The sequence below is a fragment of the Arachis ipaensis genome, chromosome B02 (assembly GCF_000816755.2).
Source record: "Arachis ipaensis cultivar K30076 chromosome B02, Araip1.1, whole genome shotgun sequence".
NCBI classification, from domain to species: Eukaryota; Viridiplantae; Streptophyta; class Magnoliopsida; order Fabales; family Fabaceae; genus Arachis; species Arachis ipaensis.
The window spans coordinates 80,628,784-80,643,595 of NC_029786.2; the positions used below are offsets into that span (position 1 = coordinate 80,628,784).

At 36.0% G+C, this 14,812-nt stretch overlaps 1 protein-coding gene across 1 annotated transcript; it reads right to left on the bottom strand.

Annotated features, from left to right (window-relative positions):
• On the bottom strand, nucleotides 6,679-7,764 carry LOC107627459. Its single transcript, XM_016330292.1, has 2 exons — nucleotides 7,549-7,764; nucleotides 6,679-7,443 (listed from the first exon to the last, which is right to left on the bottom strand). The coding sequence occupies exons 1-2, from the start codon at nucleotides 7,762-7,764 to the stop codon at nucleotides 6,679-6,681; spliced, it is 981 nt and encodes a 326-aa protein (XP_016185778.1).

Here is a 14,812-nt window from a genome sequence, read left to right on the forward strand (position 1 = left end):
TTTTGAAAAAAAAAACGTGCATATATGTTTCTTGGAAATTGATTTATTTTGACCAAGCACTTGCATTCATGTAGATAATTGCATATAGTTTGGGTTGCATTTAGTTAGATTTCATTGAATAAATGTTGATACCCTTTGTTTCATTCTTGGTTTAAGCATGAGGACATGCTTGGTTTAAGTGTGGGGAGGTTGACAAACACCATTTGTAGGGTTTATCTTGTATTGATTTTTGGGGATTTTATCACCTTTTACCCATATTTATTCAAGAAATAGCATGGTTTTGTATATTCTCCTTTAATTGTGCTTGAATGTGAAAACATGCTTTTTAGGACTCAAAATAGCTAAATTTAATTCACCTTGATTCTATTAGATGCCTTGATATGTTTGTTAAGTGATTTAAGGTTTAGGAGGCAAAGATTGGATCAAGGGAATGAAGAAAGAAAGCATGAAAAGTTGGAGAACTCATGAAGAAATGGAAGAACCGGAAAGCTGTCAAGCCGACCTCTTCGCACTTAATCGGCCATAACTTGAGCTACAGAGGTCCAAATGATGCGGTTTCAGTTGGGTTGGAAAGCTAACATCCGGGGCTTCGAAACGATATAAGATTTGCTATGGTTTAACCGCGCATGGTGATGCGTACGCGCATAGTACGCGCACGCGCTGTTGCTGCCACCTGGTTCACTTAAAACAAAACGTGGCCAGCGATTTTAGAAGCCTTGTGGGCCCAATCCAACTCATTTCTGAAGGTTTTGGCCTAAAGTTGGACCAAAGGACTAAGAACTTGAGTTGGGCCACACTTAGGTCCAAACCCAAGTATATAATCTCTCACTTAGGCAACATTTTAGCAACTTCACCAATTCGAGAAAGTGAGACACAGTTAGAGATTGGAAGATTGACGTGGTGAAATTTGGAAGGAAAAGTTTGGAAGCTTGAAATTTGCGACATTAAGATATGGGTTTAAGTTTTGGGTAAATACCTTGTAATGTGACATGAAGTCCTAGGCTAGTGGACTTAGGATTTGTAACACCTTATCACACATAGCTTTACGCCTAGGTCGTAAATCAATGGTGGTGAAGTATCACGACTTTTAAAAATAAAATACATACGTATATAATGGAAGGAATTTGATATACTAGGAGCCCGTGAAGAAAAGACAAGCAAAATCACATCATACTCAGAAACCGGCAATATAAATAAATAGAAATGACAGAAGTATAAATATATATATGATTCAAAAAGTATACATAACAACACTAGTCTTAACCTGCGAAGATAAGGCCGACTAGTTAATATAATACAACTCGAAAGTAGGACTAAAAATCGTAAACATAAATCCTGTTTCTCCATAATCAACCTCTAAAAGCGATATATAAGTTATAAAATATAGTAGTGGAGAATATTTAAAATATTTAAGCAAAATTAAAATTCCCAAATGATAATCTTCGATTCCTGAAAGCAAATTCTGCATGCTCAACAAGGTGCATCACGTCCAATACCTGTAAGATGAAAATTACCAAAACGGGTGAAAACATCATCCTTTTCGGGCTTCTCAGCAGGGGTAATAGTTCCAAAGCAGAGACGATGTAAAGACTACACAAAACCTCTAGGAAATCCTAACACTTCAACAACAAAGAAATCCAAGTCTAGAAATATACTAAACCAGAAAACAGTAAGGTATGCTAGACTAACTAACTGCACTCATGTACCTTTGATTTTCATTCGACTTTTCTCTCTCCAATAAACCTCAAGTTCTTAAACTATCTCTTATTAGTTTTCTCACCTTTCACTTATCATGTTTCTTTCAGTCTCAAGTTCACCCCATATCATCTCAACTTCTATATATACAAGGTCTCAAAATAGAACAATAACAGCAAACACAAATAATGAAGTTCAAGCACAACAAGATTCAATTACAACAATTATAATAAATAGCAGTTAAACATTGATAATCACATAGGCAAACCATATGTACAATAAACACACCCAATCAATGTCACATAGATGCAAATGATGCATGCCTGTCCTACTGGCCATGAGCTCACGCGTCGGTTATGTTGCTAGACCCGACTCGGATAAGCGGGATTAAACTACCATCCTTATCCGTAGGTTCCATAAACAAGCGGGATTAAACCACCATCCTTGCTCGGAACACGCAAGCGGGATTAAACCACCGTCCTTGCCTCCTCAGTAAGCGGGATTAAACCACCATCCTTACTGGACACCTTGAACAAGCGGGATTACACCACCATCCTTGCTCGGGTTGCATTCACAAATCAATTTGCAAGCGGGATTAAACCACCATCATTGCCCAACATAAAACAATATGCAAGCGGGATCACACCACTGTCCTTGCTAAATAATTCACCCATACGTGAGTGGAACAGAACCTCCATCCTCACTTCAGGCGGGATAAAACCACCATCCCTGCATATGCACAATAACCACGACAAGCGGGATCAAACCACCATCCTTGCCGGGACAAAACTCTTTCAACAAACCAAGTCCCTGGGATATAGTGTCCGGCTCACTTTTAACCTCATCATAGTCACTCTCATCCTCAACATTTCACCAGCCTTTTATCAGCAATTGTTACAACAATATACTCTCAAAAATATTTGATAATAGTATAAAAATCAATTCTTAAATCTCATACCCAAGGTAGTCACCAAAACAATCATCGACAGCCAAATTACAATCTTGTTTTTAAAATATCAAATGAACTCAGAATTGCACAAACTTTATATCCGTACGACCGTTTCGGATTAAGATTTCTATTAAACCAAAAATTATAATTCTTCACTTACTCTAACTTTAGAAATAGAAGAAAAACTGTGACTGCTCTGCAGTGCCTAAAAATCAGAAAACAACAGCAGCATGTGATATTTAAAATTCAATATAAAATCCAAGTTAAATCCAATAACCTTAAAAATTAACATGCTTCAACTTCACTCATCCAAGTTTCATTTTCAATTAGTTCCACGTCAATACCATTTTTAATGAGAAAGTTATGTAACTTGGAAGTTGAGTAATTTTCTGCAAAATTCTGTTTTAAAAGCCAATAAGCATATCCTCTTCCAAGTCCCATAATTCACTTAGTAAAACATGGACAGCCCTGAAATTTAAATTACATATGCTAAACATACTTAATTTTTACCTCCAATTGGTTTCACCTCAATACCAATCCAGAATCAAAAGTTATAAACTTTCAAATGAGAACAGAATCTGGCTTTTACTGCATAACGCGTCATATTTCAAAAATTCATATCTTTAAAACTACAATTCAAAAAATTCTAAATTTTTGTAAAATTAAATTATTAGGACCAGAATTATATTTAAAATTGATTTCATTTCAAAATTCAAACTAGAGAATTTACAATAGGGAAAACAAGTTGCTGCTGTGCTAAGCATTCTGCAGAAAAATCAGATTTAACAACCACACTTCAAAAATTTACCATAAATCCTAAACTTAACAAAATTGTATCAATTTCACCAATCTAGCTCCTTATATTCTCAAGCTCAATTCAAACTTGGTCTCATGAAATTCTGATCATTACAGAATTAGTTATAGATTTTCAAAGTTTCTTACTTAGTTTAAAATAATGCAGAAAATCAGATCCCACGATTTAACTTTGAAAAATCATAACTAATATTCCAGTTAATAGAAAACCTTCAAAATTGAATCTTAACAATCATACTTATTATAGTTTACTTAGCTCTTAATTTCTTATCATTTCAAGCACTATTGAGTTACTGGTTCACATTCAAAATTGCCGTTTGACTTCAAAACTCAGATTTTTAGTAAGTAGTTCAACATTTTAAAATTCAATCCTTCAAATATTCTCTAAACTCAATTCCAATCAATCACCAAGTCCACCACCATTACAATAATTCACACCGATTACCTTCACTTACCTCATAAGGGTTTTCTCACCCTATTACGGCCTCCGGCCTAATATCCAAATCAGTTAACAATTAAATCAATAAATGCCATACACTTTATAATGTCACAACAATTCTTATCAATACACACATACATAGAGCCATTCATTATCCACAACAACAACCAATTTCAATCCACACCTATGCTAGGGTCAACTAAACTAGGCATTCACATAAATTTACATAATGCCTACTCGAAACTTAAACCCGTATCTTGAATGTCGGCGGTTCCAACCCTTGAAGCCTTGCCTAGCTCAATCTCCAAGGTCTACCACCCAAATTTTCCAATCAAATTCTACTTCATTTCAAATTCAGCTCGAATAATTCTCTATTCCATATAATCTAGTTACAACAATATATCTCAACATTTATTCTAGGGTTCATACATAAACTTGGAGACAATGAAGAGAGTTAAGCTTCCTTACCTTAACCCACACAAAATATAGATGGAACCCACTAGGAATTCATACTAGAGCATCCATAAACAACCAAAATCATAAAAATTCAACAATCTCAAAACCAAAAACTTGAATCTGTAAGGAACAGAAAACTAGGCAAAAAAATGAGAGTTTCTTACCACAAATCTTAAATAGAATTAAAGAGGATGAGGAGAGCTACGCGTGGCCATAAACGGCTTGTCAATCAGAGCTCCGGATCAAAAGTTACAAGCAAAACAAGATGAAGGTGAATAGTGCTCTAGGTTTTGGTTACTCTCTTCTCTCTCACCGTGTTCTCTTTGAAAGGAGGGAAGAATGAGGTGTTTTGTACTAAAAATAGATCTTTATATAGTGCGGGCTTGGGCCGCTTGGGCGACTTGGGCCCGATTCACTCGGTTTAGCCCGTTGACTCAATTTTGGGCAAAAACTTTTAAGATTAAAGTTTTAAATCGTATTTTAAATATTTCAATCTTCTCAAATTATAAATTCTAAATTCTTAATCTTATTTACTTATAATTAATTTACTCACTTGCAGTGCCAGACAGACTTAAGTCGGTACTATCGGTTGAATTACCAGTACGCATTTTTATGCGTATTTCCGCAGAAGATTATTTTTTCCCATTCAGAAAAATTCACCGAATCCAATTATCATAGTTAAATATTCAAATTCCTTAGTCTTGATTTTTGACTCCGTCCAGACACGCTTTAACTATTTTAACTTGATTAATTATCCAATTAATCCTTTTATAATTTTCTTGGGTCTTACATCCTACCAGCCTTAATAAAAATTTTGTCCTCAAAATTTGATCACTCTTAACCAACTCTGAATGATTCTTCCTCTCATGTATCTCCACTTTCTATGTATGCTTCTCAAGGTCCATCCGACTCCAGGCAATCTTCATTAATGAAGCTTCCTTAATTCCCATAGTAAGATTTACGACTTACATAACCTATTCTCACTCTTTACAGAATGCAACTGGTAACTCCATGCTACTAACGCCCCTTCCGATTCCATAAACCTAATTCATATTGAATGTTCCAAACCGCTTTCACTGTGTTACTCTGATTATTAGCCACAAAGAACCTAGCTATTTCTCTATGTTAACCAAAAGTCACATTGTCTCAATACTGAGGAGAGACCTTTCTCATATTTAACATTAAGCTCCTACATGTGCTATCTTACCCCGGTTTGACTCCGAGCGAACTTAACTAGCAGAACTTCTTTTCCTGCGACATCTCTCAACACCAGTTGGAACCTAACCACACTTAGCTCTCCAACCCCATATCAACACAACGGAGCATCAACCCCTCGCAACTTTATTACCATCCACTTTAGACTTAGATCAATCCAAAACTTTTTCCGCAAAAATCACCACTTCACAACTTCTAGTAACGGCGTATACTTATAGGTTTCACCTTCTGTGTCCACAAATCATGCTATAAGGAATTAACGTTTCAATGGTTGAGTTTAAGAAACGGACACAATGCCAAAATAAGCTCAAGTGAATTCAAAGGAATACCAAGCCCAAAAGAGAACAAACAATTCGAGTGGCATCCAACAAGAATCGGAAAGATGCTCAGTGTTATGATCAAGTGAGGTAATAGAAAATAATAAAATGCACCAAAAAGAGAACTAAAGTAAATCTCAAGAAAGAAATTTCCAAATTAAAAATCCTTAGCGGAAACAAAAAGTTCATCGACTCGAAACATATCCCTGTTGGCTTTGGAAGAATTTTGAGTTCTTGAATAGAGGCGGCTCAACTCAACAGTGATCCATCAAGGGTCAAAGGTTCTTATGATTAGTTCAAAACGAGTTCGGACTCACATCAAAGAGTGCAAGTTTCATGCAAGGATATATGCAAATGAGGAATAGAATTGGGAATATTCAAATTATTTCCAAGAAAGAATTTGGAATAAAGAACTTCAATGCAACTAACAAAAGAAGAGATAGATCAGGTCACAAGGATTTTATTGGTACTCTCATTCATATAAAATCCCACGTCGCCATCAAGATCACCGTGCTTCCATAGCGTTACTTTGATTCGTTTGCCTTTAAGAATTTAATTATTCGCCCACATCAACCAAAAATCTTCTTAAGTTCTGCCAAATCTAATGGCAATACTCTACGTGGTACTATTAAATTTAATCCTAGATGTGACACTAAATTTGACATTTTTAGTTTTAAATTCTTATCTCCGTTACAAATTATGGATAAACGCAGTGTTCCAATATCATACAATGCAATTAGAATTTGGTTACCCATTTCACAATTACCTCATATTAGAGATTCTCAACCTTGTCGCTAAGACGGACTCGCATCCTGGTCCTTCCTGTTGGGACAATGTCTAGAGACATGCCCAGGCAATCCACAGTGGTAGCATAATCCTAGCCCAGCCATGCACGACATTTTTGGATGGTATCTTTCGCATCTCGGGCATCTCAAGTTCTCTTGGTGAGTCCCTGCCTGCTTTCCCTTACCATGTCCTTTGTGATAGTCACCCTTTCGGTAGTCGTTGCAGTCTTGTGAGTATTGTGGTGCATGACCACTCCTCTTAAAGTTTTGGTCCCTTGGTGCAAAATCTCTGTCTTGACCTCTTGGTGTAAGATCTTTGTCTTGGCCGTTCTTATAGAACTCTCCACAGTCATTCTTTTCCACAGCAGCCTTCCTTAAGCACTCCTCTACAACTCTACTCTTATTCACCAACTCGGAGAAGATGCGGACCTCCATAGGCCCCACAGCAGTCAGAATTTTACTCCGAAGTCCACCCTCGTACTTAATACACTTCCACTCCTCATAACTCTCAGGAGCACCTTGACAAACCATCGAGAACCGACATAACTCCTCAAACTTACTAGTGTATTTTGCCACCGTCATGGAACCTTGCTTCAGCTGTAGCAGCTCCAACTCCTTCGCCGCCTTAACCGAGTTTGAAAAATACTTCTTATAGAACTCCACTCGAAAGGCATCCCAACTAACTGCAACATCACCTTGTTGCAATAAACGACGAGCTCCTTGCCACCAAAACTGAGCTTCTCCTTCAAACTTGTATGTGGCAAACTCTACATACTGATTTTCAGGTACATGCTGAGCTTGCAATGCTCATTCCATTGCCTGAAATCAATTGTCGGCCTCAGTGGGATTCGTAGTTCCTCTGAAGGTTGGAGGATGCACCTTCAGAAAGGATAACAATGTCGTTGGCCCATTATCCCCGTTTCCTCCATTTACATTGTTACCCTGATTGCCTAAGGTAGCAGCCGTGGCTTGCATAGCCGCAGCCATGTTCTCCAAGGCAGCTATGAAGTTTGCGGGGTTGTTCGTATTCGTCTCGTGGTCCTCTTTTCGATTCCTACCTTTCGCTCGACCGCAACTGCGTCCACGAGTCACCATCTAGTCCTGTTCACACCAAACAAGTGATATCAAGGTGATCAGTCTCAATATCGCAAGCCTAGCGCTTCAAATTTCCAAATGCAAACTCATGAACCTTATGCTATGTTTATCAGTCAGATATCCCAAATAGCACGTAAACATAACTCAGAGTATGCTCAGAAGCATAGTCAGTCCATCCCTCAAGCTCTATAGGAACGAACTGCTTTGATACCATAATGTAACACCCTACCACACATAGCTTTATGCCTAGGTCGTAAATCAATGGTGGTGAAGTATCATGACTTCTAAAAATAAAATACATACGTATATAATGGAAGGAATTTGATATACTAGGAGCCCGTGAAGAAAAGACATAAGCAAAATCGCATCATACTCAGAAACCGACGATATACATAAGTAGAAATGACCAAAGTATAAATATATATATTATTCAAAAAGTATACATAACAACACTAGTCTTAACCTACGAAGATAAGGTCGACTAGTTAATATAATACAACCCGAAAGTAGGACTAAAAATCGTAAACATAAATCCTGTTTCTCCATAATCAACCTCTAAGAAGGGTATACAAGTTATAAAATACAGTAGTGGAGAATATTTAAAATATCTAAGCAAAAGTAAAATTCCTAAAAGATAATCTTCGCTTCCTGAAAGCAAATTCTGCACGCTCAACAAGGTGCATCACGTCCAATACCTGTAAGATGAAAATTCCCGAAACGGGTGAGAACATCATCCCTTTCGGGGTTCTCAGCAGGGGTAACAGTTCCAAAGAAGAGACGATATAAAGACTACATGAAACCTTTAGGCAATCTTAACACTTCAACAACAAAGAAATCCAAGCCTAGAAATATACTAAACCAAAAAACAGTAAGGTATGCTAGACTAACTAACTGCACTCATGCACCTTTGATTTTCATTCGACTTTTCTCTCTCCAATAAACCTCAAGTTTTTAAACTATCTCTTATTAGTTCTCTCACCTTTTACTTATCATGTTTCTTTCAGTCTCAAGTTCACCCCATATGATCTCAACTTCTATATATACAAGGTCTCAAAATAGAACAATAACAGCAAACACAAATAATGAAGTTCAACACAACAAGATTCAATTATAGCAATTATAACAAATAGCAGTTAAACATTGATAATCATATAGGCAAACCATATGTACAATAAACACACCCAATCAATGTCACATAGATGCAAATGATGCATGCCTGTCCTACTGGCCATGAGCTCACGCGTCGGTTATGTTACCAGACCCGACTCGGATAAGCGGGATTAAACTACCATCCTTATCCGTAGGTTCCATAAACAAGCGGGATTAAAACACCATCCTTACTGGACACCTTCAACAAGCGGGATTACACCACCATCCTTGCTCGGATTGCATTCACAAATCAATTTGCAAGCGGGATTAAACCACCGTCCTTGCCCAACATAAAATAATATGCAAGCGGGATCACACCACTGTCCTTGCTAAACAATTCACCCTTACGTGAGCGGAATAGAACCTCCGTCCTCACTGCAGGCAGGATAAAACCACCATCCCTGCATATGCACAATAACCACGACAAGCGGGATCAAACCACCATCCTTGTCGGGACAAAACTCTTTCAATAAACCAAGTCCCTGGGATATAGTATCCGGCTCACTTTTAACCTCATCATAGTCACTCTCATCCTCAACATTTCACCAACCTTTTATCAGCAATTGTTACAACAATATACTCTCAAAAACATTTGATAATAGTATAAAAATCAATTCTTAAATCTCATACCCAAGGTAGTCACCAAAACAATCATCGGCAGCCAAATAACAATCTTGTTTTTAAAATATCAAATGAACTTGAAATTGCACAACCTTTATATCCATACGACCGTTTCAGATTAAGCTTTCTACTAAACTAAAAATCATAATTTTTCACTTACTCTAACTTTAGAAATAGATGAAAAACTGTGACTGCTCTGCAGTGCTTAAAAATCAGAAAACAGCAACAGCATGTGATATTCAAAATTCAATATAAAATCCAAGTTAAATCCAATGACCTTAAAAATTAACATGCTTTAACTTAACTCATCCAGGTTTCTTTTCCAATTCGTTCCAGATCAATACCATTTTTAATGAGAAAGTTATGTAACTTGGAAGTTGAGTAATTGTTTGCAAAATTCTGTTTTAAAAGCCAATAAGCATATCCTCTCCCAAGTCCCATAATTCACTCAGTAAAACATGGACAGCCCTGAAATTTAAATTTCATATGCTAAACATACTTAATTTTCACTTCCAATTGGTTGCACCTCAATACCAATCCAGAATCAAAAGTGGTAAACTTTCAAAGTTACTGATTTAAGAGAACAGAATCTGGCTTTTACTGCATAACGCGTCATATTTCAAAAATTCATATCTTTAAAACTAAAATTTCAAAAATTATAAATTTTTATAAAATTAAAGTATTAGGACCAGAGTTTCATTTAAATTGATTTAATTTTAAAATTCAAACTAGAGAATTTAAAATAGAGAAAACAAGATGCTGCCGTGTTAAGCATTCTACAGAAAAATCAGATTTAACAACCACACTTCAAAAATTTACCATAAATCATAAACATAACAAAAATGTCTCAATTTCATCAGTCTATCTCCTTATATTCCCAAGCTTAATCCAGACTTGGTCCCATGCAATTCTGATCATTACAGAATTAGTTATAGATTTTCAAAATTTCTTACTTCGTTTAAAATAATGCAAAAAATCAGATCCCACGATTTAACTTTGAAAAATCATAACTAATATTCCAATTAATACAAAACCTTCAAAATTGAATCTTAACAATCATAATTATTATAGTTTACTTAGCTCTTAATTTCTTATCATTTCAAACACTATTGAGTTACTAGTTCACTATCAAAATTGCCGTTTGACTTCAAAACTCATATTTTTAGCAAGTAGTTCAACATTTTAAGATTCAATCCTTCAAATATTCTCTAAACTCAATTCCAATCAAATTACCAAGTCTACCATCATTACAATAATTCACATCGATTACCTTCACTTACCTTATAGGGGTTTCCTCATGCTATTACGGCCTCTGGCCCAATATCCAAATCAATTAACAATAAAATCAATAAATGCCATTCGTCGCTTTATAATGTCACAAAAATTCTTATCAATACACACATACATATAGCCATTCACTATCCACAACAATAACCAATTTCAATCCATACCTATGCTAGGGTCAACTAACCTAGGCATTCACATAACTTTACATAATGCCTACTCGAAACTCAAGCCCGTACCTCGAATGTCGGCGGTTCCAACCCTTGAAGCCTTGCCTAGCTCAATCTCCAAGGTCCACCACCCAAATTTGCCAATCAAATTCTACTTCATATCAAATTCAGCCCCAACAATTCTCTATTCCATATAATCTAGTTACAACAATATATCTCAACATTTATTCTAGGGTTCATACATAAAATTAGGGACAATGAAGAGAGTTAAGCTTCCTTTCCTTAACCCACATGAAATATAGATGGAATCCACTAGGAATTCATGCTAGAGCATCCCTAAACAACCAAAATCACAAAAATTCAACAACCCCAAAACCAAATACGTGAATCTGTAAGGAACAGAAAACTGGGCAAAAAAAATGAGAGTTTCTTTCCATAAATCTTAGATAGAATTGAAGAGGACAAGGAGAGCTACGCGTGATTGCAAACGAATCGTCAATCGGAGCTCCGGATCAAAAGTTACAAGCGAAACAAGATGAAGGTGAATAGTGCTCTAGTTTTTGGTTACTCTCTTCTCTCTCACCGTGTTCTCTTTGAAAGGAGGGAAGAATGAGGTGTTTTGTGCTGAAATAGATCTTTGTATAGTGTGGGCTTGGGCCGCTTGGGCCACTTGGGCCTGGTTCACTCGGTTTAGCCCGTTGACTCAATTTTGGGCCAAAACCTTAAAGATTAGAGTTTTAAATCGTATTTTAAATATTTTAATATCCTCAAATTATAAATTCTAAATTCTTAATCTTATTTACTTATAATTAATTTACTCACTTGTAGTGCCAGGCATACTTAAGCCGGTACTGCCGGTTGAATTACTAGTACGCATTTTTACGCGTATTTCCGCAGAAGATTATTATTTTTTCCCCATTCGGAAAAATTCACTGAATCCAATTATCATAGTTAAATCTTAAAATTCCTTAGTCTTGATTTTTGACTCCGTTCAGACACGTTTTAACTACTTTAACTTGATGATTAATTATCCAATTAATCTCTTTATAATTTTCTCGGGTCTTACAGGATTATTGTTAAATTATTGTGGTTGATTGTTCGGTTTAGTGAAAATTATGATATGTTAGATGTTTGGTTGAATGATTGCTTGAATATATGATGTGAAGATGTATAAGTATGTGTATGCATGATTGTAAATATGATTGATGTAGAAATTGGGCCAGAGACTGTGATAGGATGGAAAATTCTCTATGTGGTAAGTTGAGGTAAGTGGTGTAAATTATTACATGAGATTGAGTATGTATGTTGTATGTAAGTTGTATACTATATGTTGTATGTATGTTGTATGCTTTGATTGAGAATTTGGATATATGAATGTTGTACGTTGTTGTTGAGAATGGAGTATGTTAAATAAGTTGAAAGTGGGTTGATTTAAGCTTAGAATAGTTGAGGATTGATAAATGAGTATTTAGAATGTGTCGAAATGGTTTTAGATTGAATTGAATTGAGAATTGATGAATTTGAAGGATTGTGTGATTTTGGTAAAAATAGATTTTTAGCCAAATTTGACAGGTCATAACTTGGCACTCGGAGTTCGGATTTGGATTAAATTTGACATATATTAAAGCTAGTGGAAAGACCTTGAAAACCATCTAAGAATGAAGGAAAATGGATAATGGCACAAAACGTTATAGAGGTTTGAATTTGGGGGATTAAAATTGAATTCTACAGAAGTTGCAGAAACTGGGGTCCTGCGTACACACGACCCATGCGTACGCATGAGGGGTGTTTCTACAAAATTTGTGTGCATACCATGCATACGCACAAAATCTAAATCATGCATACGCATGACTTATATTTCAGAATTGAACAATTTTCGTACACGTTTTCGCGTGTACACGCAAAAGTGAACTCATGCATACGCACGAGGCATGTGTATGCATGACTATCCTGTTTTTTAGAAATAGTGATTTTTAACTGTTTTAGTCCATCCCACTAGCTCTTACACTTCCGTAACCCCTATAATGAGTATAGAGACGGTGGATTAGACAGTAGAAACCATTGGGAAGAAAATTATTGTGTCGAAATGAGTTGGAAGTGATTGAAGGGGTGAGTTGATATGATTGGATGATGAAAATGAGTTTGATTATATGATAGTTGTCTGGGTAGATGCAAGGGTTGTGGTTTGTTCTACTTGCTCCGGGTTGAGATTAGAACCACTGGATAGATACAAGGGTTGTGGTTTATCCCACTTGCTCCGGGTTGAGATTTGAGACATTTTATTAACCCTCCGTCGCAAGATGTGGCCAGACACTTAGACCTTCCTGGATGATACCTCCAATAGAAGGTGAAAAGGGCACACTCCCTAGCATTGATTTGAGAGTCATGCATGATATTGATGAATGAATATGAATACCTCTTGGGGATGCGTGCACCGAGGAACTGTCCAAGGTTCACCACCGGACATGTCAGATTTTGGCTTATAACCGATAGATGAGCTTATTAGATGTAGTGCAGGCATGCATCATTTGTATTTGTGTGTATTAATTGGGTGTGCATCTTGTATTTGGCTTGCCTTTTTGAATAATTGTATCAATATGCTAATTGAGCTAATTGCCTTAACTGTTCTTTTTATTTGTGTATTCTTTGTACTGTTTTGTCTATGTTTGAACAATTGAGAGATCATTTATACTGGCGGTGGTGACGCTGAGGGTTGTTCTTGATGCGATGTGGTGAGTGGAGGTTTGTGGAAAATTGAGAATAAATAGATAGATTAAAACCCCTTAAGTAAGTTGCCATTTTATGGTTTAGTAAGAAACCTAGGCTTGGATTAATGAGACTTTGAAGATTAAAATTTCTTAGAGAGTTTTTGTTACCTTATGTTGTATCAATTCGGCACTTTTACCCTACTAAGAACCCGGTGGTTTGGGTTGTCACCCATATATTATTTTTGTTTTTTAGATGCAAGCCTCAGCGCTCCTCAGTGAGCAAAAGTTTTATCTGGAAAATGGCGAAGACTTTTTACTTCTGTTTTGATTTTAGATTCTCTCCTTCTTTTGGGAAAACTTATATGATGTATTTATTTTGAAAACTTGCCTATAGAGGCTTATGATGTATATTTGGAGAGATAGGTTATATATATCAAACTGTTTTACTGTTGTAACTCTAGCTGCCTAATCTTCGCGAGCCGAGACTAGTTGATATTTATATATACTTGTATATGTCTATTTACCTTTATTCTTTCTTCAAGCTTTTAATTATCTACCTTTTCTGAAGTGCTTATGTATGTTATCGGGTGTGAATGATCGGCGAATTATTTTTTTAATTCGGGGTTTAACTCCCATTACAGGCTTCTAGCTTAATATCTCCTTCTATACATAAGTATTTATATCTCAGCCTTGTATTATATCACCAAACCCTCATTGAATCATGACTTAAGCATAAGACTTTGAAGGGTAGGGTGTTACATATGGGATGCCTTGTTTGATGCATGTTGGATTCATCAAATATTTATTATAGGTACAAGGATTGGCATAATGTTGCAAAGCTTATGACCTTGATAAAGGAAAATAAATTGAAGAAGAATGAAGGTCAGAGTATGGTTGAGTTAATGAATAATGTTTATATGATAGATTCTCATTGAAATCTAATCAAACTTATGATATAGTGTGAAAATTAAATGGAAAAAATAGAGCATCATTTGAGATGTAATCATGAAAATAACTACAATTACCTAGATATTTTTCCATGTTGCTCATTTCCTAAATTTTCAATCGAACTGACCAATCTGATTTGTTTAATTTTAATAACAATGAATAGTATTA

Coding starts and splice junctions, on each gene's coding strand:
- LOC107627459 (XM_016330292.1), bottom strand. CDS start 7,764: ATGGTGACTCGTGGACGCAGTTGCGGTCGAGCGAAAGGTAGGAATCGA. Junction 7,444..7,548: donor CATTGTTATCCTTTCTGAAG/GTGCATCCTCCA, acceptor CCTGAAAATCAG/TATGTAGAGTTTGCCACATA.